This window comes from Lemur catta, chromosome 19 (assembly GCF_020740605.2).
Source record: "Lemur catta isolate mLemCat1 chromosome 19, mLemCat1.pri, whole genome shotgun sequence".
NCBI lineage: Eukaryota > Metazoa > Chordata > Mammalia > Primates > Lemuridae > Lemur > Lemur catta.
The window spans coordinates 30,566,462-30,590,969 of NC_059146.1; the positions used below are offsets into that span (position 1 = coordinate 30,566,462).

A 24,508-nucleotide genomic window follows, 5' to 3' on the forward strand; every position below is an offset into this window, starting at 1 on the left:
CCGGACCCTCTGCTGGAAAGTTTTGCTTAATAAAGTCCCCAAACTCCAACCCCAGGTTGTGGAAGGGTCCATGTGGGGTAGGGCACAGCCTGGAGCCCACCTTACTCTCTCTCCACGTCAGCTGCTTGCCCTAGAGCTGGAGCTGGACAGCAGGGAGCAACAGAGAGCATAATGACTAATTGATACATATATTTATTTAACAAATAATTTTGAGCACTACTATTTGTCATGCCCTGTTTTAGGCATGGGGGAGATAGCAGTGGATGGAACAATCAATGATCCCTTCCTTCATAGAGCTGATGTTCTAACGGATGGAGACAGACAATAAACAAAATAACTAAATGGAAATATATTAATAATATGATAACAGACTATATGATAAGTGCTTGGAAGAAAAATAAAGCATTTAAGGGGACAGAAAATTACAGGGGCTGCTATTTTAGCTGGGGTTGTCTTTGAGGCAGTGACACCTAATCAGAGACTTGAACGAAGTGAGGGGTGGAGCCATGCAGGTATCTGTGGGAGGAGCATTCCAGGCAGAGGAAATACCAAGTGCAAAGGTCCTGTGGCTGATGTGGGACTGGAACGTTCTAAGAACAGGGAGGAGGCCAGTATGGCTGAAGCAAAGCTAGCCAAGGGAAGGAAGGAGAAGAGGCCAGAAATGTGATGTGGGTTGAGGAGGATGGAATAGGGCCTGAGGGCTTTGCATTTTATTCTAATTGTGAAAGAAGCCATTGGAGGTTTTGAGCCAGAGTGGTTTGATTGTGATAAATGTTTTAGATAACCCTCTCTGGCCACATGGGGAGAACAGCCTTGGGGGACAGGGTGGGACCCCAATGATGGAGCTGCTGCCATAGTCCAGGCAGGAGATGAAGGTCAAGACCAGGGTGCAGGCTGCGAAGGGGAGAAGAGTAAGTGGATCCCAGATCTATGATGTGAACACAGAGACAACAGGACTTGCTGATGGGCTTGGTGTGTGCGTGAAAAAGAAGAGGAGAGTCAGGGATGATTGATTACACTTAGAACAAAACCCATTTGCTTTATAATGGCCTACAAGGCCTTACATGATTTGGGGCCTTGCTCTCTCCCCAACCTTGTCTCTTCCCTCCCTCCCTCTGCTCCATTTGCAGGAGCTTTTTTACTGATAGTGATGTGCCAAGCTTGTTCCCAGCCCCAGGCCTTTGCACTTGATGATCCCTGTGCCTGGAAGTGCTTCCCCTCATAGTGAGTGCTGTCACCTTCTCAGGCCTCAGCTCAAATGTCACCTCCTCAGAGAAGCCACTCCCTCAACTCAACCTATTTTACTTTCTTTATAGCATTTGTCACTGTCTGAAATGATCTTGTTTTCTCGTTTGTCATCTTTCTCCACTAGAATGTCAGCTCCTTGAGAGCAGCGACTTTGTTTTGGTCGTGGCTGCTGTATTCCCGGTGCCTCGAAGAGTGCGTGGAACACAGCAGGCGCTCAGTAATTGAACAAAGGCACTGATTAACCGCCCTGCCTGTTCACGGGCTGGCTCACACAGAAGAGACACCCAGACAACAGGCTCAGACAAGAACACACGACAGTCCCTGGGGTCATACACATACCTGGTAAGACCCAGAGGCTGGAAAACCCCTGCTCCCGCACCCACGGTGCCCGGAGGACAGAGAGCCCGAGCTGGGGAGGGAGCACTCCCGGCGGGGGGGGGGGGCGGAGATGCTTGAGGGGAGCCCCGCCCCGCCCTGTATCCGCAGCAGCCAATGGGCGCGCGGCCCTCCCGACGCCCCCTGGGACGTGTAGTCCGGGCAGGGGCGCCCCCGGGCGCCGCCGCGCGCCCCTAGACTCCACGTCCCGTCGTGCGCCGGGAGGCGCGGGGATTGGCTGGGCCCCGCCCCCGGCCCGCCCCGCTCCGCTCGCGCTGCAGCCCCAAGAATGAATGAAATCGTAGCGCGCTGGGCGGCAGAGCGGGCGGCGCAGGCCGGGCTGGGCCCGCGCGCGGCGGCAGCGGCGCCCCGGGCCGGAGGCGGCCCAGCCGAGCGGGCCATGGCTACCGCCATTCAGAACCCGCTCAAGTCGTGAGTGTCCCCGCCGTCCCCGCCCCCGGCCCAGACCCCCCACGAGCCCTTCCCCCGCCCTCTCTAGGGCTGAGAAGGGGGACGCAGCGCTCGGACCTTAGTTGAATGGGCCCCCCCCAGCTCGCTCCGCCGCCCCTGGGGGCTCGCCACCCCCTGTTGCCCCCTGGGGTTGGGGGCGGGAGCCCCTCCAGGTTCGCGGGGGCGCCTCTTCTTTGTCGCTGTCAGTGAAGGAATGTGGCGCGGGCTGGGGGGGTGGCGGAGGCCGTTTCCCCACCCAGAGTGGGGGTAGGGGCTTCCCTCTCCTTTTCCTCCATCTCTCCTCCCCAGGGTCTCGGGGGTGCCAGGCCGACCCGGCCAGGGGCTGGAAGCTCAAACAGCTAAGTCCGAACCTCCTTCTCCAGGGTTTCCATCGCCTTTTCCCCTCATCAAAGCACCTTTCTCTTTTCCCCCCTTTCTCCGGGAACCTTGGCCCTCGCGGCCGCAGGGTGGCAGCTGAGATGCCAGGGGTCCTCGGCTGAATCTCTGCTGCCTCCCCTTTTCCCTCCCGAGATCCTCAGGACCTAGAAGCCCCGACACCACGGCCAGCTTGGACCGTAGCATCCCTCCCTCTCCCCGCCCGTGCGCATCTAACCAGAGCATCTCCTATCCCCTTGGGGACCGGATGCCTCAGGAGCGGGTGCTGGGAGCGCCCTCGGTCTCCGGGGATTCCCTCCCTTTCTCCCTGTCTGCGTCCCTCCTCCCAGCATTAGCTTCCTCCTGGGCCCAGTGGCCGGGACCTCGGACGCCTGGGTCCAAGCCCAGCACCCCCCGCCCCTCCCCTCTCCTTGCCATCGCTCGCTCTCTCCACCTCTGTCCTCTCTCTCTCCCTCTCTCTCGCTCCCTCTTCAGGATCCCGGACTCCCGGGTCCCAGCGCTCCCCACCCCCCTTTCCCAGGCGGTGACAGCGGGCTCCGAGTGACAGGCGCACCGGCCGCTCCCGCCCTCCCTCCCCGGCAGGCGAGCGCGGCACTCCCCTCCCCCTCTTCCCCGGCCTGGTGGAGGAGGCGGAGGGCGAGCGCCGGCGGCGCCGCACAAAGGGGCCGGGGCGACCTCCCTCACCCTTCCCCCAACCCCGTGCGCTTGCTGCCTTGACCTTGAACATCGAGTGCTGGGGTGGGGGGGCGAGGGGGCGGAGGAAGCATCCCCCACCCAAGAATAGGGCTGTGCCTGGTGGCTGGACCAAAGGTCCCCAGTCGCTTCTGGTTTCTGGCGGGAGTGGGGGTGGGGGGTGGGAGTCTGGAGAGGAGGATGCGGGGGCCCGCAGGGACTTATAGGCACGTGCCTACACATGTGGCTTTGCCACGGGCAGAGTGAGGTGGTGGTGTATGGGGCCCAGGTCCGTGTGAGATGGTGTGTGATGGTGACACACCTGCTTTCCTCTCACTCTAAGTTGGGTACACAGACAGATGTCTTTCCTGTAAGGGACACTCTCAAACTAACTGGGAACAGGGCTCCTGTGCAGGTTGGTGAACCTACAGTCATCCAGACCCCTCACTCTGACCCCGGCTCAGACCCCTTGGAGGAGGTATGGTGCAGCCTTCGCGGGGGCCTGGACGCCACAGTGACCTGCCCTGGGAGTGCCAGGGCCCTCTTTGCCCTCCCTTTCCAGGGCTCTGCAGGGGTGAAGGGGAACTCACTTGCTCCTCAAACAATGTGAAAGGCAAACCCCCTTGGGAGTGGGGACCTGTTCTGACTGCCTGTGTACCAACCCCAGCTTGACCTTTCCATTTTCCCACCTCTGAGCCTCAGCTTTCCCATCTGTAAAAGGGGGATTATAACACTTCTCGTTAGCTCATGGGGCTGTTGTGGGACTTAAGTAAGGTGATCTTTGTAAAGCACTTGGCACAGAGCCTGACCCTGACCAAATGTAGCGATTATTATTAGTGGTATCAGTATTGATTTACCAAAATCGATTTCCAGTGTGGGCCGCTGCCACACAGGGCACTGGGGGATGGTGCTAGGAGGATTGCTTGGGCAGGGCAGAGGACTGGGAGTCCAAGTGTGTAGGGGTGTGGGAGAGGTGTTTGTGAAGGTGACAAGGGGTGAGGAAACCTCCCCAAGTGTCAGCCTGGTCTGCAGGGAGAAACCCTGCTGGTGGGCAGGGGCTTCTGGGAGGAGCACGTGTGTCCACAGTGGGCTCCACCAGACCACACTGAGGTTGAGGGGGCTGGGGTGGGGCAGGTGCAAGCCGGAGTGTCTGAAGCTAGAGGTATGGGGAGCAAGTGTGAGAGGGTGTGCTGGGGGCATCTGAGAGGGTGGTGGGAGGTGAGAGAGGAAGGTGGCAAAGGTGCCCTCTGAGCTGAGCTGTGGGTCTGGGGGCTGGGGGCAGGGCTTATCTTGTGGTGGGAGACTGGCCGGGTAGCACTATAGGGGCGTGGAGCAGAGCGAGTGTGGGGGTGCTGGCATCTCTTGCTTAATCCCCTGTCACCACTTGGGCCATTTGTGGAGAAGGGGCAGGGCCAGGTCAAGGCCTTCTCTGGCTTAGATGGGGGAGAGTTTGTGGAAGGGGTCTCAGACTGAGGGTGTGTGTGTGTGTGTAAGTGACCATGAGTGTGGGAGGCCTTCAGTGGGTCTCTCCCATGTGGGAGACAAAAGAGGTGAAGCCTAGCTTGCCCCTTCTGTCTGCTGGAGGGCCCCCTGGTGGACAAGAGCATGTGTGGGCATGTTAACCCATGCAAGCCACTCAAACCAAGAATGCTAACTCTGAGGGGGGCATGGGGCTGGGGCTGTGTGTGACTGGGTGGGTCAGCTCACTCTCTGGGGATCCCTTAGGGTGCAGTCAGTGTGGGTGACAGTGGGAGAGACAAGGAGCTAAGGCCCACTCGGGGATGGACACCTAGGCATGTGAATCCCTCCCTCAGTTCCACTTTCAAACAGTCAGGCGCTGTGGGCATGTCAGGTCATCTCCCTGTGCCTCAGATTCCTCATCTGGAAAATGCAGATAATAACAGTATGACCCCGGAGAGAACTGTGCCCTGCACAGCATGGGTGCTCAGCATGTTTATTCGTTCAACAAATATTTACTGAGCACCCACTATGTGCAGGCATTATTCCTCCTAATAATGGTTTGCTATCACCATCTTACATCTTAGTTCGTATCAGATCCTTTGTGGAATGAACAAATTTACTGAGCACTTACCATGTGCCAGGTACCTTTTAAAATGCTTTACCTGGCCAGGCGAGGTGGGCTCACACTTGTAATCCCAGCATTTTGGGAGGCCAAGGCGGGAGGATTGCTTGACGCCAGGAGTTCGAGATCAGCCCAGGCAGCATAGAGAGACCCCTTCTACAAAAAATAAATTAAAAATATTTAGCTGGATGTGGTGGCGCATGCCTGTAGTCCCAGCTACTCAGGAGGCTGAGGCAAGAGGATTACTTGAGCCCAGGATTGCTTGAGGCTGCAGTGAGGTATGATTGTGCCACCCTGGACAACAGAACAAGACCCTGTCTAAAAAAAAAAAAAAGAAAGAAAGAAAGAAAGAAAAAAAAAAAGAAAAAGCTTTACTCATATTTACTCACTTAATCCTCACGATCGACAATCCAAAGGACTTCCTTCTCCTTTTACAGATGAGGACGCTGAGGCCAGGAAAGGTGAAGTCATTTGCTCAAGGTCACAGGGCCAACAAGTGGCAGAGCTGGGATTTGAACCCAGGAGGTGTGGCTACAGCTGCTAACCAGCCTGCGGCTGTCAGGATTGCGGAAGGAGTTGAGCAGGGTGGCTGGGGACCGAGACAGCCCCGGTGGGACAGGATAGGGTTCTCTGGGCCTAAGGAGGACTTGGGGCGGGGGTGGGGGCAGGGGGCGGTGTCTGCTCGCGGGCCTGTTGGGGCGAAGTCTGTGTGGGCCCTCGGGAGGTGTCTCCGAGTCTCTGGGTGTGGAAGTGTGTGTGCGTGTGTCTGTGAGTCCGCGGGAGGCTGTGAGTATGCGTGGGTGTGTGCGCGGCCAGGTGTGCACGCGTGCACGTGAGACTGGGGTGCGAGGGAGCCCGCGCGAGGCTCGGCGCCAGCTCCCGGGCTCCGCCCCCGCCCCGCCCTCCCCGCGGCGTCCGGCGGCCCCGGCCCCGGACTACCACTCCCGGCATGGCCCGGGCGGGCCCGCCCCGCCGCCGCGATTGGCTGTGGCCCGCGAGCTCCCGCCCCCCGGGAATGAATGGATGGGCGGCCTCAGCGCCCGCCCGACCGCTGGGAGGACCGACCCGGCGGGGACCTGCTGGGGGCAGGACCCGGGGAGCAAGATGGCCACGGTCATCCCCGGCCCCCTGAGGTGGAGCGGACCGGCGGGAGGCGGGGAAGGGCGCGCGGGAGGGTCGGCGCAGGCATGTGTGTCTGTGTGGCGGCTGGGGGTGGGGCCGATGGGGTGTCTGGGGGGCTGTCACCGTGTGCGGGGCTGCGCGGGGGTGCGAGCGTGTGTGACTGTGGGTCTCCGGCAAGAACGGTGTCCGATGCGCTGTTCCTGGAGTGGTGGAGGGCGTGGGGGGACTCCAGATTCTTTTTGGGGAAGGGGGTCATCGTCCCCGCCCTGAGACCCCCGGGTCTGGGAGAGAGTGAGATGGCCCGGGGATGCGGGGGCCTTGGTAAACTCGAGTGAAGTCCACACTACCTTTGTCTTGGGATGTGAAGTATGTGTATGTGTGTGTGTGTGTCACTTAATTTATGTTTTTTTTTTAATATGTGTGTGGATATGTGTATGATTTCTTTTATTCTACACTAGATATCTTTGGATATTTGGGTCTTTCAGTGTGTGTACATGTCCTCTGGAACTATGCACTATTTGTCTTGTGTTCTGTGTCTTTGGGTATATAGGTATGGGTGTATTTATGTGTAAATTTTTGTGTGAATGTGGTAGATTTGACTGTTTCTGTGTTTTATATGTGTGCATCTGTGTGTGTTTGGATGTGCTGTATTTCAGATATTGCTTTCTATGTTGTGTACCTTTGTGAGTGTGTGTGTATCTGTGTGAATCTGTGTGATTTCTTTGTATTGTGTGTTTGGATATTGTGTGTGTGGTTTGTACTGTGTCTTTGGATAGGTGCGTAAGTGCATATGTGTTTGTTTGTTTCTATAGTTTGTATAGTTCCTGCCTTTTGCCATTTGTGTATCTGAGTGTCTTTGGTTGCATGAGTGTGTGTGTATGGTGTGAGTGTTTGATTGTATGAGCGTGTGTGGTGTGATCTGTTTCCATGTTGTGTGTCTTTGTGCGGGTGATTTGTTTATGTTGTGTGTCTTTAGGTATGTGATGTGTATTTGTGCATGGATATTTGTGTGATCTTTTTACTCTATGTAACTTGGGATATTTGTATTTTTCAGTAGCTATTCATGTGTGCATGTGTGTGAGATTTGTCTATTTCTCCTTTGTGAATATTGGGGTATGTCTCTCTTTGTGTGTGAATCCCGAGTGGCTATGTGTGATTTGTTTGTGTTTGGATATGTTCTTGTATGGATGGGTCCCTGTGTGTTTTTGTCTGTTTCTACGTCGTGTGTATCTACTCATTAGTTCGAGGCCTGCTCCAGTGCCAGGTTGGGGCCCCTTGGCCCTATCCCCTCCCCCCATTCTGGGTCCAGGAGAGGGAGGAGGGGAGAGGTTAAGTTGGAGGGGTCGGCCCACTCATCCCCAGGCCCACCCATCCCCAGCCAGGGCGGGCGGGGTGGCGGGCTGGGGGAGGGGTGCCGGGCGACACCGCGCGCCTGCCCTTGCTGACAGCCGCCCGCCCGCTCACCACCCCTCGTAGCCTAGGCGAGGACTTCTACCGCGAGGCCATCGAGCACTGCCGCAGCTACAACGCGCGCCTGTGCGCCGAGCGCAGCCTGCGCCTGCCCTTCCTCGACTCGCAGACCGGCGTGGCCCAGAACAACTGCTACATCTGGATGGAGAAGACTCACCGCGGGCCAGGTGCGGCTGGAGGGCGGGGGAGGGGCGGGGCCGGCCGCGACGTCTCGGCCAACTTCTTACCGCCCGCTTGCCCCAGGTTTGGCCCCGGGACAGATTTACACGTACCCTGCCCGCTGTTGGAGGAAGAAACGGAGACTCAACATCCTGGAGGACCCCAGACTCCGGCCCTGCGAGTACAAGATCGGTGGGTAGAGCCGCTGTGGCTCCACCGATGCCCCAGCACACGCTGAGGAGTGTCTGAGCCTCGCCTTTATCTTCCTTCTAGCGAGTGTCTGAATGGCTGGCTGTGTGTCTGCCCATGTGTCTTGGGTGTATTCCAGAGATTCTACAGTTTTCTCTGAGTCACTGAGCTTCCACTGTCTCCTACCACGTTGGTCCGGGTGCCCAGGTGTATTGGAGGACATAGTGATGTCTGTTAGGTGTGTCCAGGTGTAGGGAGTCTCTGGCCACATCTCCTCCCCTGTGAACTGGGATGTTTTTTTCTGTGGGTGCCTGAGGATGTCCAGTTCTTTATCTCCCAGTGTGTGTTTAGATGTGTCAGAGTGTCTGGTGGGACTCTCCATTCCTAGCTGCATATATCAGGGTGTATCTTCCCAGGTGTTTCCAGGTGTCATAGAAGGTTTATTCCTTCTTGTGTCTGGTCCATCAGAGCGTCCTGCGCTTCCCATGTGTGTCTGGGTGTATCAGGGTGTCTGCTGTCTCTTCCTGCGAATGTCCCGATGCCTCGGAGTGTCTGGGAGAATCTCTTCCCATAGTGTCTGGTGCGTTAGGTGCGTTTCTGCACATGTGTGCTGGGCGATCAGAGTGTCTGGACTCACTGCTTAAGTGTGTCCCAGAATATCACAGTCCCTGGCTGTTTCTCTTCCCCCGTCCAGGTGTCTCCGAGGGTCTGTATGTACCCAGGAGTGTTGGAGTGCCCACCTGGCTCTGTGTCCCTTCCTGTGTGTGTTCGTGTGTAACCATCTGTGTGATTCTCCCTGAGTATGTCTGTGTCTCCTCCATACGTGTCCACATGTATCATCTGTGTGCTCCCATGTGGATATAGGCATGTCTGCTGGTCTAATGTCTCTTTCTGAGTGTCTCTGGGTGTCTAGATACGTCTCCCCCATATGTCCCCGTGTATCCAAGGATCTGGCTGTATCTCTGAGTGTCTAGGTGTATCTGAGAGACTGCTTGTGTCTCTTCCTTTGTGTGACCGTCTCAGAGGATCTGGCTGTATCTCTCCTGTGTGTGTTCACGGGTATTCTATTTGAGTGTCTGTATCCGTCTGTATCTGAGGGCCGGAGGGGGTCTCCCACATGTGGACCTAGGTGTATATGAGGGTCTGGGTGTGTCTGTCTTTTTCTGCCGGTTTCCTGGGTGTATCCCAGGTTCTGGCCATGTCTCCTCGTGAGTGTGTCTGAGCGGATCTCGGGTGTGGCTGTCTTTCCCGGGGTCTGGGATCCTTTCCCGAGTGTGTGGCTGGCTAAGTGTGGGAAAGTCTCTTCCCTCCCACAGTAAGCATGGTCCCCTCGCCTGGGCAGTTTGAGGAGTCCTCCAGGGACAACTTCCCCACTTGACCCTGCCCCCATGGCCCTGTCCCCAGATTGTGAGGCACCCCTGAAGAAGGAGGGTGGCCTCCCGGAAGGGCCGGTCCTTGAGGCTCTGCTGTGTGCTGAGACGGGGGAGAAGAAGATTGAGCTGAAGGAGGAGGAGACCATTATGGACTGTCAGGTAGGCCCCCAAGGGGCCCCAGCTGCGAGTCTTCCCCTCACCTGTCTACTGCCTGGCACATCACGTACCTGCTCTGAACTCTCCCTGGCTCCCTGGGGCCTTCAGGTGTCCTGAGTCTCCATCTGCCCAGACTTCCTTTCTTTGCGGAAGAGCTCCTGACTTGCCCTCCCACCCCTACTCTCAGCCTCTGCCCAGGGCCCCTCAAAAGCACATCAAGGCCCCCTACTTTCTTGACTCATTCCCTTCTCCTGGTGCCCAGAAACAGCAGTTGCTGGAGTTTCCGCATGATCTTGAAGTGGAAGATTTGGAGGATGACATTCCCAGGAGGAAGAACAGGGCCAAAGGAAAGGTACCACCCTCTAGCTTCTCCTCTCCCTGCCCCTCAACGACAGATCCCCTGTACTGAGTATGCATGATGGCCAGCTCCTGCCACAAGTCTCAAGTCTGACCTCATTTAATCCCCAGAGGGGTGGGGAAGTTTCTTTTCTTTTCTTTTTCTTTTCTTCTTAGAGACAGGGTCTCACTCTATGGCCCAGACTGTAGTGCAGCAGTCATAGCTCACTGTGACCTTGAACTCCTGTGCTCAAGCAATCCTTCCACCTCAGACACCTGAGTAGCTGGGACTACAGATGTTCACCACTGCGCCTGGCTAATTTTTAAGTTTTTTATAGAGATGGGGTCTCGCTATGTTGCCCAGGCTGGTCTTGAACTCCCGGACTCAAGAGATCTTCCTACCTTGGCCTTCCAAAGCACTGGGATTATAGGCATGAGCCACCGCATCCCCAGCCAAGGAGTAGGAGATTTTATATCCATTTTACGGATGAGGAAACTGAGGCTTCAGAGCCATTTGCAGAACAGATTGTACAGTGGATTAGAACTATCTTTATACCTGTACCCCTGATGAGGAAACTGAACTTCAGACAGGTTCAAGGCCCCACAGCTAGGAAGTTTGCACAGCTGCAACTTGACTTTCAAACCCAAATGATGAAAACTCTGTTTCCTCACTTCCTTGTCTCCTAACTCCCAGGCATATGGCATCGGGGGTCTCCGGAAACGCCAGGACACCGCTTCCCTGGAGGACCGAGACAAGCCGTATGTCTGTGATAGTGAGTCCTTCTGAAGAGGGGGAAAGAGAGAGGGGGTGCGGGGAGGGGCCCAGAGACCTCTCCCCTAGTGGCCTCTCCCTCCCGTTCTGGGCCTGGGTGGGGGACGCTCAGGTCTCTGGCAGAGGGGACGTGATCCTGCAGCCAGGGCGGAGGCGGCATGGGCTCGGAGGGGCCGGCCAGCCCTCCCCACTCGCCCGCTCACTCTCCAGTCTGTGGGAAACGGTATAAGAACCGGCCGGGGCTCAGCTACCACTACACCCACACCCACCTGGCAGAGGAGGAGGGGGAGGAGAACGCCGAACGCCACGCCCTGCCCTTCCACCGGAAAAACAACCATAAACGTGAGCAGGCAGGCCAGGTGGGGGGTTGCGAGGGGCCCCAGAAGCCTGGTGGGGTGGGGGGGGCATATTAGACGTTTCTGGAAAATCTCCAGCTCAGTGGTTCCCTCCCCCCACCGACCATGGGGATGCTGGCTCTGGGGTTGCCATGGCAACCAACCATCTCTCCTTCGCTCCCGGCCGGGCATAATATTTCTGGGTCTGATTTATTGTTTCAATTAGAGCTTGGGGAGGGGGGTGATAGATGACTCCCCTCCCGCCCTGCCTCCCTCTCTCCCTTCTCTGCTAAGCTCTGGCCGAGGGGCAGGGCCTGTGGCCCGGGAGCCCTTGGCGTCTGCCCATGCCAATCCCATGCCAACCCTGACAGCTGAGGGGTGGGGGAGGGGTGCAGGGCCTGGGGAGGCTCCACGAGGGAGACGCTGTCTTCCCACCCTCTCTTGGAGGGAGAGGGCGAGTTCTTCGCCCCACACCCACTACACCCAGGCAACTCTGTGTTCAGAATTTTCCTTCTGAGAGTCTGTTTCCACACCAGATCTTGGCCAGTGGTATCTCCTGAATGTTTATCTAGTCAGGCCTTGGTTAGGGGAGGCTGTCTGGTAGACGTGTATGTGAGAAGGCAGCAGAGGGCCCTTCCTACAGCTGTATTTACCAAGTTTTTACCCAATAGAGAGGAACGTCAGTTGTCTCAGAGTTCGGGGTGCTGATGAGAATTATTCGCACCCCTCGCCAACCCTCTTTTGCCACTGGCCACCGCTCGGGGTAGCAATTCTCTCCCCACCTCCCCACTGCCTGGACAGAGGGGTCCACCCCTGGGGCTGAGGCTGGGGGCAGGGTGAAGCCTTGCCTGTGGTGAGAGCCCCTCTCTCTGTCCCCCACCCCCAGAGTTTTACAAAGAATTGGCCTGGGTCCCCGAGGCACAAAGGAAACACACAGGTAGGGACGCCTCCCTCTGCTCCCACTTCCGCAGCAGCCTTTGGCCGGGTGCACTGCCCGCCCCCGCCAACGCCCACCCGCTGTCTTCCAGCCAAGAAGGCGCCCGACGGCACCGTCATCCCCAATGGCTACTGTGACTTCTGCCTGGGTGGCTCTAAGAAGACGGGGTGCCCTGAGGACCTCATCTCCTGTGCAGACTGTGGGCGATCAGGTGACACTCCTCCACCCGAGGTTTCTGGGGGCTGGCGTGGGGAGGACGTCCAGGTATGCAGACCTGGAGGATAAGGGCACGGGGCTGAAGACTGTGGGGACCCAGAGCATCACAGGGGTGCTGTGGGTAACCAGAGCCCGTGGGGCTGCCTCAACTGCTGAGAGTTGTGGGAACGAGTAAGGCCAGCGAGTCTTTGGGGACAATGGGATGTGGCAGTCCTGGCACTGAGAGTAGTGGCATGTGCTTATCATGGCATGGACAGTAGGGACAGAAGGTTGCCAAGGCAACTGTGCGATGCGAGTACTGGATGGCCACTGCCTGGCACTGCGGCTGACAGAAGTGCTGGCCACGGGACGGTGGTCAATAGCAAGTGGTTTCCCATGGCAGACTGTGGTCACAGACTGTGGTCACCTCAGCACAGTGGGGAATGAATTGTGGTTGTCATGGTATCGTGGGGTGAGTTACGGTTGTTGTGGCAGTTTGGTGTGATGGAACGTAGCTGTTACGGTGCGGGTCAGCGGCTGCGGGTGTCTGCCCCGTGGCAGTGGAATGACTAAGAGACTGGCATTCGCAGTATTGTTACTAACAGTTTGGTTGCTGGGGCATCGTGTGGAACGGGCTTTACTAGCCTGGGACCAAGGTGTGGGGCCCCGTTGTGGAAGGTGGTTGCCATGGCGCCGTGGCTGGGGGGACGGGGTTGCCGCGTTGCTGCGGTTGGCGGGTCGGCTGGCCCTTCTGCTGTGGTAATGGAATGTGGCTGTCTCAGCGCGGTGGTTAACAGAATGTGGTTGCCACAGTGTTGTGGGTGGTAGAAAGTGGTTGCCACAGCACTGCGGGTAATGGAATGCGGTTGCCATGGCATTCTGCGGAGCAGAGTGTGGTTGCCACGGCGGCTGGGTGGGAGACTGTGGTGGCCACGGTACGGCTGCCTGCTGGTCACCACAGGCAGGTGAGGGTCGGGCTGGAGTGCAGAGCGCGTCCTCGCTGGCCTTATGAGCCAGGGTGGGGCTAAGCCACGTCCTCCCTCGGGGTCAGTACCCACCAGGGGCACGGTGACCCCCTAACCGCATCCCTGCCCCTCGGCCCCCAGGACACCCCTCGTGTTTACAGTTCACGGTGAACATGACAGCGGCCGTGCGGACCTACCGCTGGCAGTGCATTGAGTGCAAGTCCTGCAGCCTGTGTGGCACCTCAGAGAACGACGTGAGTGCCCACCCACCCGCCTGCCACCCCTCACGCCCAGCTGTCCTCCCCACCTGGCACTGCCACCTTTGCCAGTTGAGCCTAAGGCCCTTCCTGGGAGCCCGTCCCTGGCGAACACTAGTAACAAGTATTATTATTGCTGTTCATGTCCATCAACTGAGCCTGGCGCTTTTCACTCTTCCTCTCTGACTCCTCCCGGGCACCTCGGAGGCAGGTGCTCTTGTTCCCGCACCAAAGAGAAGGAGCCAAGCTCAGAGAGGGAAAATGGCCTGCCCTAAGGCCACCCAGCTAGGGAAACGGAGGAGCTGGGATTTGAACCCGTGCCCATTGCTTCCAGAGCTGGTATCAGATTATCTTCGTATCATTTAAAGCCTTGCACAGTCCTACAAAACCCAGATACCAAGCTGCAAACTGAGTCCTCAGGGGTGATTCTGCTTGGCCAGGCAGCGTCTTGCAAAGATTCCAAGACACAAAGACCATTTCAGAGCCTCCCTCTCCTCCCCCAGCCCCTGTGCCCTAGCCCCTGCCCCAGCCCCCCACCCCGGTTTCTGGTGCCCGTGCCCCCAGGGTGCCAGCTGGGCGGGTCTCACCCCCCAGGACCAGCTGCTGTTCTGTGACGACTGCGATCGGGGTTACCACATGTACTGCCTGAGTCCCCCCATGGCAGAGCCCCCGGAAGGTGAGAGAAGAGGTGGGCACGATGTGGGGGCGGGTGGGCCGGCAAGTTGTCTCCCAGTTGGTGAAGACCACGTCCTCTGGGTGGGAAGAACCTGGGCCCGGGCTTAACGCCATCCTCTGGCCACCCCTGCAGGGAGCTGGAGTTGTCACCTCTGTCTTCGGCACCTGAAAGAAAAGGCCTCTGCCTACATCACCCTCACCTAGGCCTGGCTCCGGCCCACCTGGACCTCGGAGCGGTGCTTGTCTACCCGCCTCTCTGAGCTCCTCTTCTCTGCCCACCCCAGTGCCCCACGGGGGTAGGGTGAGAGGGGGAGGCCCGAGAGGGGGCTGGGCCACCCCTGCCCTCTGTGCGAGTGGGATGTCTGCCCTGCGGGTTGCTGGGCCCGGCAGGACCCCTTCCCCTCCCTCCCCATCCCTCGGCAAGTGGGCACCAGGGGCTTCTGCTCCCCTCAAAGCCATACCCCGCCTCTGGGCGGGCATGGGGGGTGGTGGGTGCCAGCCGGGGGCATGGACAGAGCCTTTTTCTAAAGAAAAAGACAAAAAGTAAAAAAAAAAAAAAAAAAAGAAAAAAAAGAAATTAATATATACAAAGAGTCCTCTAAGTCCTGGCTGGGTGGAGGGGGCGCTGCTGAGAGCATCCACTGGGCACCAGTCTATGCCGGCCTCCCGCCTGGCGCCCCCTACCCCCAGTTTCTGGAGTTGCAGCTGTCCCACCTCCCCACCAAGGTGGCACCATCCCCCTGTGCCCAGGGCGGGTGGGCATAGTGTCCACCCCTCGCCCCCTCCCGGTGCCCACCGTGGATACTGCATGACGTGAACCATGGTTTTGAACTCTGTTCCCGCCCCTCCCCGGTCGCCCCACCCTCTGCCCACCGCGTGCGCCCGCGTGGCTGGCGAGTGGCAGTGGGGCAAGGCGGGCCCCTGCTCAGCGCCTGCTGGAATGAGAAGCACAGACTCTGCAACGGACTCGTTCCCCCCCCCCTTCCCTGCCCTGCCAGGCCTGGCTGCCCCCTGCCACCCTCGCTGGCCATTTTGGGGGTAACGAGGGGGCATGGTTGTTTTTTGTGGTTGTGTGTGTTTGTTGTTCCGGGATTAAAAAAAGGGAAATTGAGACTGCAAGTGGGGGAGGAGGTGGGTTTGGGGGAACCTCCCCCAATCCAGGAGTGCCCCCCCTTGTCACCAAGTCTCCTTTATTGCCTGCCTCTGCTGTGAATTAACTTGTTCTGTGTATTAAACTGGGCCTGACCCCTCTGCCCACGACTGCCTCGTTCTCTGGCCTGGTTTGGGGAGTCACCCAGAAGGGGAGATGGGGCCTCGCTGGCTGAGCCGGCCCCTCCCTCCATCCTCCCCCCGCGCCACCTCTCCTGCTTTGTCCCAGCTCCTCTCTGCCTAGCCGGAAAAGAGAAGGGGGATGGGGTGGAGGGGCTCCCGCCCAGCCAGCTGTGGTTGCCCTGGCAACGGACTGCTGCAGCTGCGGCAGGAGCAGCGAGGGGGAGGCAGGAGCAGTGAGGGGGAGGTGGCTGGGGCTGGGGGAAGGGCAGGGATGGGAAGATGACGAGGGCGGCCCCTCCTGGGCTGGGCTGGGGAACGGGTGTCCAGAAGTGTCATCCACCCAAACATCACCTGGGGCTCCCAGTCCTGGATGTCGGGCAAAGAGTGGTGGGGACAGGGTGGAAGGGGGAGATATCTAGACACAGGGACACGAGGAGGGAGACTGGGATTTGGGCGATGGGGGATGAGGAGGGAGAAGCAGGACTTGGAGATCAGAAGAGAGAGATTCTGAGAGTCACAAATTTACAGAGAGAGTCAGAAAGAGCAGGCGTGCCCAGGAGGGAGGGCGAGACGGGGAGAGCGCAGGAATGAGGGGAAGTCAGGAGAGAGCAGGAGAACAGAGGCGAGCTGGGGATTTGGTGCGAGAGAGGAAATAACAGTAATAAAAAATAGCTGACATGCTGGGGAGAGACACAGAGGCAGACAGTGATCTGGAGAGAGGCGGAGGGTTTAGGGAGAGAACCAGGAGAGAGACGCCTGCTGAGGGCAGACAGAGGGGGAGGAAACGTAAATTAGGAGAGAGAAGAAGAGGGGAGGCAAATGTGGGGACAAAGTCAGGATCCAGGGACAGGCAAAGTCCCAGGACAAAAGACACAGAGAGATGAGAGAGATGTGGACTTCAGGGGAGAGTTGGGCACAGGAATTTAGGGACCAGCAGAACAATCTGGGGAGAATCAAAGGTCAGAAAGATCCAGAAAGACTGGGCGAGGAGAGATAGGGGGGTCCCCGTCAGGCAGGGGCAGCTGGAAACTGGGGCGAGGCGGGAAGGGCCGAGCAGGCGGTTCAGGCAGGACAGGCAGGACCAGGCGCTGGCGTGTGCGTCGTCGTGGGGTGTTGGAAGCGGCTGGTGTCTCAGGCGCCAGGAGAGGATGTGAGAACAGTGTGTTCCGAGGCTTCCACCCCCCTCGCCTGTGGATGCGGGGGGAGGGGGGCAGGGCAGCCCCAGAGACCCAGAGAGTGTCTGGAGAACTCTAGAAACTCTAAAATTTTTAGGAGCCAAGGGAATGGCTAGTCCTGGATGTGGGCCCCATGCTTTTTGGAAAAAGACATTTTTTGGGAGGTGAGGGTCTGAGTCAGAGATGCCTCGGGTTTTAGCTCTGAGATGTAAAACTCAGTGACAGGTGGGTGGGTGAAGGTCAGCAGGACCCTGCCCCGCCGGCCTTCACAGGGCCGGGCTGGCACTCAGATCCAGGCTGGACTCCCAGGAGGCCAGGCTCTGGGATCTGCTCTTGGAATTTCCCGATGTGGACATCGGTTTGACCCCGATTCCCACTCCAACTGCAAGTGCTCTCCAGGCCAGATGTAGACCTGGGCCAGGAGGGGCTGCTTTCTACCCCACCCACCCATGGCCGACTGGCAAAAGGAGCTCTGACCCCCTCCAGAGGGGGCAGAATGGGCAGGAGTGTCGCAAATGCAACCACAGTGGCCTGGGTGGGAGACCAGCCCACAGAGGCAGGAGCTGCAAAGGGCAGATCTACCCAGCTGGAAATCGACTTTCCAGATTTTTAAAAGTTGGCCACTATTTCTTCTTCTTCTTTTTTCTTTTTTTTTGAGACAGAGTCTCACTCTGTTGCCTGGGCTAGAGTGAGTGCCATGGCGTCAGCCTAGCTCACAGCAACCTCAAACTCCTGGGCTCAAGTGATCCTCCTGCCTCAGCCTCCCGAGTAGCTGGGACTATAGGCATGCGCCACCATGCCTGGCTAAATTTTTCTATTTTTAGTGGAGATGGTTGGGGTGGGGGGTGTCTCACTCTTGCTCAGGCTGGTCTCAAACTCCTGAGCTCAAGCAATCCTCACACCTCAGCCTCCCAGAGTGCTAGGATTGCATGCGTGAGCCACCACACCAGGTTGGCCACTATTTCTGAAACCAACACAACTCCGTGGACCAGGTCTGGCTTTTGGGCCCCCAATAGGTGACTTCTGTAGAATCTCACTGTCTTTTTAAACTTAAGGACGTTTTTACATTTTGAGCTTTGGATTTCTTTTGTTTGGGCTCCAAGGAAAAGAAGTTCACAAGGCTGGTGTCCCCTGGTTCTTAGTATGTAGTGTGCGGTGTGTACGCGGTGGTGACGGCTGTTTGGGATGGGGGGACAGCAGGAGGGGGCCGGTGTTGGACCACACCCTCTTGTCAGTGACTCCAGGCAGCTGCACAGCTAGTGAACACACAAGCCGTTTCTATGAAACATTTATTTCCTTTGAAACCTCCAGAAACATGCCAGAAAATGTCAAGACAGGGATGGGAGAAAAAAAAAAAAGACAATAAAGAATAATAAAAAAACTGAATGAAACAAATCAACATATGAAAAAAACCCTGCTATCTTCAGCCATTGGATAGATCACCAACCTCAAATTAAATAGATTTGTTTTGCAGAAGTCCTTTAAAATAACAGAAAACAAAACACAAAACCAAAAATCATAACTTACACTTGTCAATGGACATGATTAGGTCCCCAAAATGATTTGAATGATCTGAAGATGAGGAGACAAAAAAAAAAGGCTCCAGGTCGGGGTCTGAGGGAAGGAGTGGGGGCGGGGAGAGCCCCCAGAAAAGGGGGTCAGGGAAGGAGAGACATCACAGTAGTTGGCCAGGGCTGAGGACAGTGGCTGGGCGTGCCCAGCGCCCACCTCACGCCGCGGGGGAGAGGAGCGAGCTGAGGTTTCTGCTCGACTGCGGGGCTGTGGGCGGGACACAGGCTGATCACAGGAGATGCGACAGTACCCTCTTCTCTCGCCCCCACCCATCCGGCCTGGCACCTCCCGGAGTGCCTGCGTCTTGTGCAGTCCCCAGAGCCCCCTTCCCTGAGGTTCCTGGCCCCAGAGAGAAGGCGGCGGGTCCCTGGGCGAGGGCTGGGCTGCCTGGCGCTGGCGCACGGCCCAGAGCATGTTGCTTGGAGCCAGGCCCGCCCTGCCAACTCCTCCCTGCCTGCTGCCTCCCAAAAGGGAAGCTGCCTGCCCGCCCACCCTGACTTTGTCCCTCTGAGTCCTCCCACTGACCCCCAGCCCACGGGGGACACGCCTCGATCCTCAGCTTGAGGTTGGGGAATCCACGGACTGTGGCCGTACAGACTTGTTCTGGCGCAACTCTACATGAAAAAATAAATATATATATATATTTTTGTTTGTTTTTAAAGAAGGAAAAAAGAAACTGTTTCCTGGGTGAACAGCGTAGTACCACGTGGGCCCGGCTGCCTGGCGAGCGGCCCTTATTGCCTTTAGAGAACCGGCGTCCGGTGGGATCCAGTGGGATCCGCAGGGCGGCGCCCCGGGGGCACAGTGAGGGTGTCTGGTGGGCGCCCCCGGGCCTGGGCTGTGGGCTGGGAGACTCGAGGAGGAAAACTAAGCCAGAGGAGGAGATGAAGGCTGTTTTCTCCTGCCCTGTCCCGAGGGCGTCATGAGCCCTTCCTGGAGCCCGGAGTTGGCGCGGCTGCTGGTCCAGGTCCCGCTGGGCGGAGAGGGTGGGCTGTGTGGCCACTCCGCCACCCGGGCCGGGCTAGGTCGGCAGCTCGGAGGTGGGGGGGCCTGTGGGCCCCAAGCCTGGGCGCTGTGGCCCCTGGTGGAGGAGGAGCTGATAGAAGAAGATCGTATAAACCGTCCTGATTGTACGAATAGAGTTCCTCTCTCAAAGACGCAGACTGGATGCTGGGTCTTCCTTTCTCCGTCCTGGGGCCCCCAAGAAAATAATTTAAACTCTAAGAAAGTGCTCCTGGCTGCTTTTTGGAAGGAGGGTGTTGGGGGTGGGTAATGTTCGTGCTTTTTGGAGATAGGGTGCTGGGGACCGAGGAGCCCTGGTCTGTCCCCTCTGGGGGTGGGGGAGAAAGGGCTGGTTGCACACTGCAGTTTGCATGCAGGGGGGCTGGGCCCCGAAAGCTTCAGCTCTGTCAGACATGGTGAGGAAACCTGGTGTGTGAGCTCTCGGAGCTGTGGGGTTTGGAGACTGACTCCTGCCCCATCCTCGCAAGAGGCTCTAGATGGGGACAGAGGACGGGCCCTGGGGCAGTGTGGACACGGCCCAGCTCTCAGGGACCACAGGTGGGCAGCCCAGAGGGGGCCTGAGGGCCATGGGCACACCCTGGCTCACAGCGCCCCCGAGGGCTCCCTCGGGTCCCACAGCCATCAGGCTCCCGAGTCCACAGGGAGGGCCGTGGGGACAGTCGGTGCCGGGGCCCTGGCTGGCTGGGTTGTCTTGGAGCGGAGCCGAGGGCAGAGGGGCGCAGCAGCCCCCAGCCTGCCTGCAGAGAAGGAGCCAGGGCCTGGGGTGGAGGGTGGCGGCAGCGGTGGCCTCTCCGTCTCAGAGTTCCTTCTTCTCCCTGCAGAAGATCTCTGCGAACTTGCGCAGCTGCTCACTGGCGGCCTGCGACTCCTCCTGCAGCCGCTGGTTGTTCTGCCGCAGGCTGGCGACTTCCGACTGTAGCACCACCTTGTCCTGCTTCTCCTGCGTGGGGCGGGAGGGCTGCGTGTCAGGGGGGCGGCTTGGGGGCTCCTGGGGGCTCCGAACAGCGAATGGCCCCCTGGGGCCTGGGAGCCCTGGCCTGGCCCTGGTCTAGAGCCGACTGCTGGAGCCAGGCTGCTGCCCGGGCTCAGGTCCCACAGCTGAGTCCCCTCGGGCAAGTCACTTCCTCTCCCTGGGCCCCAGTTCCCTCAACTCTAAAAGGGTGGCTGCGAGGTTTCCTGAGGTCACACACTTAAAGCTCTCAGGACCCCGCCTGACATGGAGCAATTGTTATCACCATCATTACTGTCACCTCATCCCACCCTTGCAGCCACCCAAGGACTTGGGGACTGTTGTTATCCTCACTTTCCTGGAAGAGGAAACCAAGCTGCGCACAGCAAGCGGGGGGCTGGGCTGTGGACCCAGGACTGCCTGAGCAGCTGCCCCCCTTCCTGGGAGACGGAACCAGAGGCAGCGACTTGTCCAAGGTCACATAGCATTAAGCAGTGGAGTGGGGATTTGAACCCGGGCCCCTGTGATTCCGGTGCTTGAGGACTAACACGTTATACTCTGCCACCTTTTCCCCTCTCACCCGGAAGTATGTAAACAAGTAGAAGTCTCCTCTGTCTTATTTCTCCTTATTCTTTCAACCCCTGGAGCTAAGTCCAAAGAACAATTTGGAATGTCGCCTTCTAGATGTCTCTGACATCCTCTCAACTCATGGTTGTTAAATTTTTTTTTTTGTTGTTGTTGTTATTGTTGTTTTGAGACAGAGTTTCACTCTGTTGCCCTGGCTAGAGTGCCGTGGCATCAGCCTAGCTCACAGCAACCTCAAACTCCTGGGCTCAAGCGATCCTCCTGGCTCAGCCTCTCGAGAAGCTGGGACTACAGGCGCGCGTCACGACGCCCGGCTACTTTTTCTATTTTTAGTAGAGACGGGGTCTTGTTCTTGCTCAGGCTGGTCTCGAACTCCTGACCTCAAGTGATCCTTCTGCCTCGGCTTCCCAGAGTGCTAGGATTACAGGCGTGAGCCACCGCGCCCAGCTGGTGGTTAAACATTTTTTATGAAAGTGTGATGATGTTCTGGGAAGCAGTTCTGCAGCTGGCTTCTTTACTTAAGTTATTGGACTTCTTTTGCATGTTAGTAAATATGTAGATCTCTTGTTATTTTAATTGGCTGCAGACTATTCTACTGCACAGGTGACAGCCACTCCCCTGTTGACGGACAGCTGCACCAACACCAACGTTTTGTCGCCAGCAGGGCAGCAAGGCGCATCCTGTTCACTGATCTTTGCACTCACGCAGGAAATTTTCACAAATCCCCACAAGTGGAATTGCTGGTCCACAAGGTGCACAACTACATTTTTGATATGTTTTGTCCACTGCCCTCCAAAAGGGCTGGGCCAGTTTATTCCCCCTCCTGGAAAGTGTAAGAGTTTCTTCGTGTGCTTATTAGCCTTTGGTATTGCCACATTTTGCTCACGACTACACTCAAGAATAGGAGTGGGGGTGGGGACAGGTGCTGAGTGGCCTTGGCAGGTGCCTAAGCCCTGTCCCCCAGCCCCCCCGTGTGCCGGGAAGTGGGCCGAGGAGGGCGTGCCACGAGGCCTTACCTTCTGGAGGTCCGTGTGCAGCTGTTTCAGCATCACCTCCAGCTGGTACACCTTGCCTGTCAGATCCAGGGGGTGCTCCTCACTGGAAGGATAGGGGATGAGGTCAGGCCCGAGGCCTGACAGAGCCTGGGGAGGGCTCTTGGCCCACAGCTGGGAGGAACATGGGGTGCAGGCCCCTCTCGCCCAAGATTCTGGCGAGCGAGTCCCTTCCTTGCCGGAGAAGCCAGCACTCCTCCTCCCAGTCATGCTCCCCCAGCCAAGGGCGCCATGTCATGGGAGCACCAGGCCTGCCGGGGGATGGGGGCTGGGGGGACGCCTGCTCTGAACTGTGCATTTCCCCGTAAGAATGTGACTTTAGGGAGAACCTCTTTCACGGATCCTCGGGATACAAAGAACCTACGCCACAGACATGTCCCGAGCTCCTAGCAGGTCTGGACACTGTTCCAAGCACAGGAAGCACGAAGGTGGACAGATGGACAAAAGGGCCTGCCCTCGTTGACAGGACTGGTAACAGCACCAGCAATGATGATGGCAGCGTGCCCATCACTGAGAGCCCACCTTGCGCCAAGCCCTGGGCTCCCTGGCTCCAGGTGTGGTCAACCTATCTGAGCTCCCCTGACCACTGTGGCCTTCAAGAGCACTGCATAGCTACCCGCCAGACAGAAGAGGAAGGCCAAGGTCAGGCAGGGTTGCCCACACAACTGCTGGTGCTGGGATTTGAATCCAGGACTCCGGGGCCTATGGCTCCTCCTCTGTGCAGATTCTCCCAGCCCAGGGCCGGCCTGGCCCCTGCAGAGGAGAATGCACAGCCCCTTCCTGCTGGAGCTGGGGCTGAGGGAGGCCCCGCTGGGCGCTGTGGGTGCCGGGGAAGGGCGGGGCTGCGGCAGAGGGGAAGGCAGGCAGGTGTCTCAGCCCCTGCCGGTCCCACGCGTCTGCATCCTGGGGGCCTGCAGCTGCAGGGGGAGGTGGGAGGCAGATGGGAGGAGGACAGCAGTTTGGGGGCAAAAGGAATCCCAGAGTGTGCCCAGGGCCACGGGTCCTGCCACTTCCCACGCCCTGCCCTGCCCCACCCTTGCTGCAGTGGCGCCACCCGCACCTGCCACCTACAATTCCCGTGGGCCTGCGCTGCGGTGGAGGTTGAGTTCTAAAGCCAGTGTGTGGAGCAAGAAGCCAGGAGAGTCCAAGTTACCCTCAAAAATGCTTCAATTGCCCCACGTACAGTGCACGGAGTGTTGTACACAGAAGCCCGCACCGCGAGGTGTGTGGACGAGTGTGAAACGCACTATTTAAATCCATGCACAGGCAGAACGTGCCATTTACATTCTCTCTGCCTCTTTTTAATTTTGTTTTCTGCCAACTTAGTACAGTCAAATATGTTGCACTAAATGTGAGAAGCCGCGCGTGAGATGGCAAATGTGTGATAGCTGTCCCTGTCCTCCCCCTGCCCTGTGAAGCCTCCTGAGGGCTGGGCTTGGCCTCGGTAGCTGGTGGGTCCCCAGAGGGCCCAGCCCGGGCCGGCAGGGAGGTGTGGGGGCGTGAGAGGCAGCGTGCAGCGGAGACGTGCGGGCTTTAGGAATCTGCAGACAGACGGGAGATTGGCAGTGGAGAGCTGGGGGGCGGGGGGACACTACTTAGCATTGTTCAAAGTTGGAAGTGAAACCATTGTGCAAGTATCGATTCAAGTGTCTTCCCCACTGGACTGGGACATCTGTGAGGACAGGGCTGAGTCTATTCTGGCCACTGCTGGTCCCAGTGCCCGGACTGGCACAGTGTGATCAGTTCAAAGAGCATTAGGTGAAGGGAGTGGCTGCCCTGCCGGCTCCTGCCCAGGGAGTGGAGGCGGGTGACCACAGCAGCCAGCTCCCACGGGAGTCCCTCTGTCCTGCCGCTGGGAGGGACCCATGTGGCTGGGCCCCTGAACGTTCTCAAGGAAAGCTCACCTCATGGTAGGGGTGGTCCTGGGGGTCGGGGGCCCCCTCTCGAGGCTCAGGTGGCTGTGGACAGGGCTGTGCGCAGGCGGGATGTCCGGGCTCAGCGCCGGGTCGTTCAGAGAGAAGAGTGAGACGGCTCTTTGCACTGCGGCGGGACAGGAGGGAAAAGGCAGGTGGGCGGGGCTCCCGCTTCTTCCTCTCCCTGCAAACCTCCCACCCAAACCTCCACGCCACTTCTGGTCACACCTGCGATTGATCAAGTGGGTTTAGGATAGATTCTTGCCAAAAAACCCAACGAAATAAACAAGCAAAACAAGAACACAAACAGACCTCCATCCTGATCCTAACCAAGCCTCTAGACCCTACAAGCAGTTTATACAAGGGCGACAGAAACAAGTGAAGTGACAGCACGAGGTACTAACCAGCCAGATTCAGAACCTGGCGCGTTCTCAGCACAAATGACCTGGTTTGGTCAACAAATAAATGATATGAAAAAAGGGGCCACCAGCAGAAGGGTTGGCGCCGGGCAGGGACTCGTTATGTCCCTCGCTCTCCCCCTGGGAAGGCTGGCGCGGTTCAAACGCAGAGAGAAGGGAGGCACAGAACACCCCGCATGTTGAAGAGAGAGAAGAAATCACCCGGGCTCCAGCTAACTTGACAGTTCCCGGGTCCCACCCTACACACGTGACTCACTCTGGGGGAGCCTGAGATGTCTGCGTTTTCAAATGTGACTGTTAGATCATCTTTCTCTAATGGCAAGAGCTGGTGACGGCCCCGGTGCCCTCAAATAGCGGCAGGTTTGGTGAGCCAGGGACAGCCA

The 24,508-nt window shown here is 58.0% G+C and overlaps 2 protein-coding genes across 5 annotated transcripts in view; one reads left to right on the forward strand and one right to left on the reverse strand.

Moving 5' to 3' along the window:
- Positions 1–1,498: 1,498 nt before the first annotated feature.
- DPF1 (double PHD fingers 1) lies at positions 1,499–15,425 on the forward strand. Of its 3 annotated transcripts, none has more exons than XM_045532127.1 (12): positions 1,499–1,590; positions 7,823–7,983; positions 8,060–8,167; positions 9,569–9,696; positions 9,956–10,045; positions 10,724–10,802; positions 11,012–11,143; positions 12,023–12,073; positions 12,165–12,284; positions 13,375–13,487; positions 14,055–14,166; positions 14,299–15,425. In XM_045532127.1, exons 2-12 carry the CDS (start codon positions 7,959–7,961, stop codon positions 14,367–14,369), a joined length of 1,029 nt encoding a protein of 342 aa, XP_045388083.1. In that variant the 5' UTR covers positions 1,499–1,590; positions 7,823–7,958; the 3' UTR covers positions 14,370–15,425. The 3 variants fall into 3 exon arrangements, with proteins under 3 accessions (XP_045388083.1, XP_045388081.1, XP_045388082.1); XM_045532125.1 differs by lacking the exon at positions 1,499–1,590 and adding an exon at positions 6,231–6,357; XM_045532126.1 differs by lacking the exon at positions 1,499–1,590 and adding an exon at positions 6,231–6,357 and having other exon boundaries at positions 14,085–14,166.
- A 2,459-nt stretch (positions 15,426–17,884) lies between these two features.
- SIPA1L3 (signal induced proliferation associated 1 like 3) overlaps positions 17,885–24,508 on the reverse strand; it is a 219,186-nt gene continuing 212,562 nt past the window's right edge. For both annotated transcript variants that reach the window (XM_045532124.1, XM_045532122.1), the window contains exons 20-22: positions 23,698–23,833; positions 21,758–21,839; positions 17,885–20,147 (exon numbers count right to left, since the gene is read on the reverse strand). In XM_045532124.1, coding sequence (XP_045388080.1) covers positions 20,004–20,147; positions 21,758–21,839; positions 23,698–23,833 — 362 coding nt within the window. In that variant the 3' untranslated portion in view covers positions 17,885–20,003. The remainder of the gene's footprint in view (positions 20,148–21,757; positions 21,840–23,697; positions 23,834–24,508) is intronic.

Coding starts and splice junctions, on each gene's coding strand:
- DPF1 (XM_045532125.1), top strand. CDS start 6,248: ATGGGCGGCCTCAGCGCCCGCCCGACCGCTGGGAGGACCGACCCGGCG. Junction 6,358..7,822: donor GTCATCCCCGGCCCCCTGAG/GTGGAGCGGACC, acceptor CACCCCTCGTAG/CCTAGGCGAGGACTTCTACC. Junction 8,168..9,568: donor GCCCTGCGAGTACAAGATCG/GTGGGTAGAGCC, acceptor CCCTGTCCCCAG/ATTGTGAGGCACCCCTGAAG.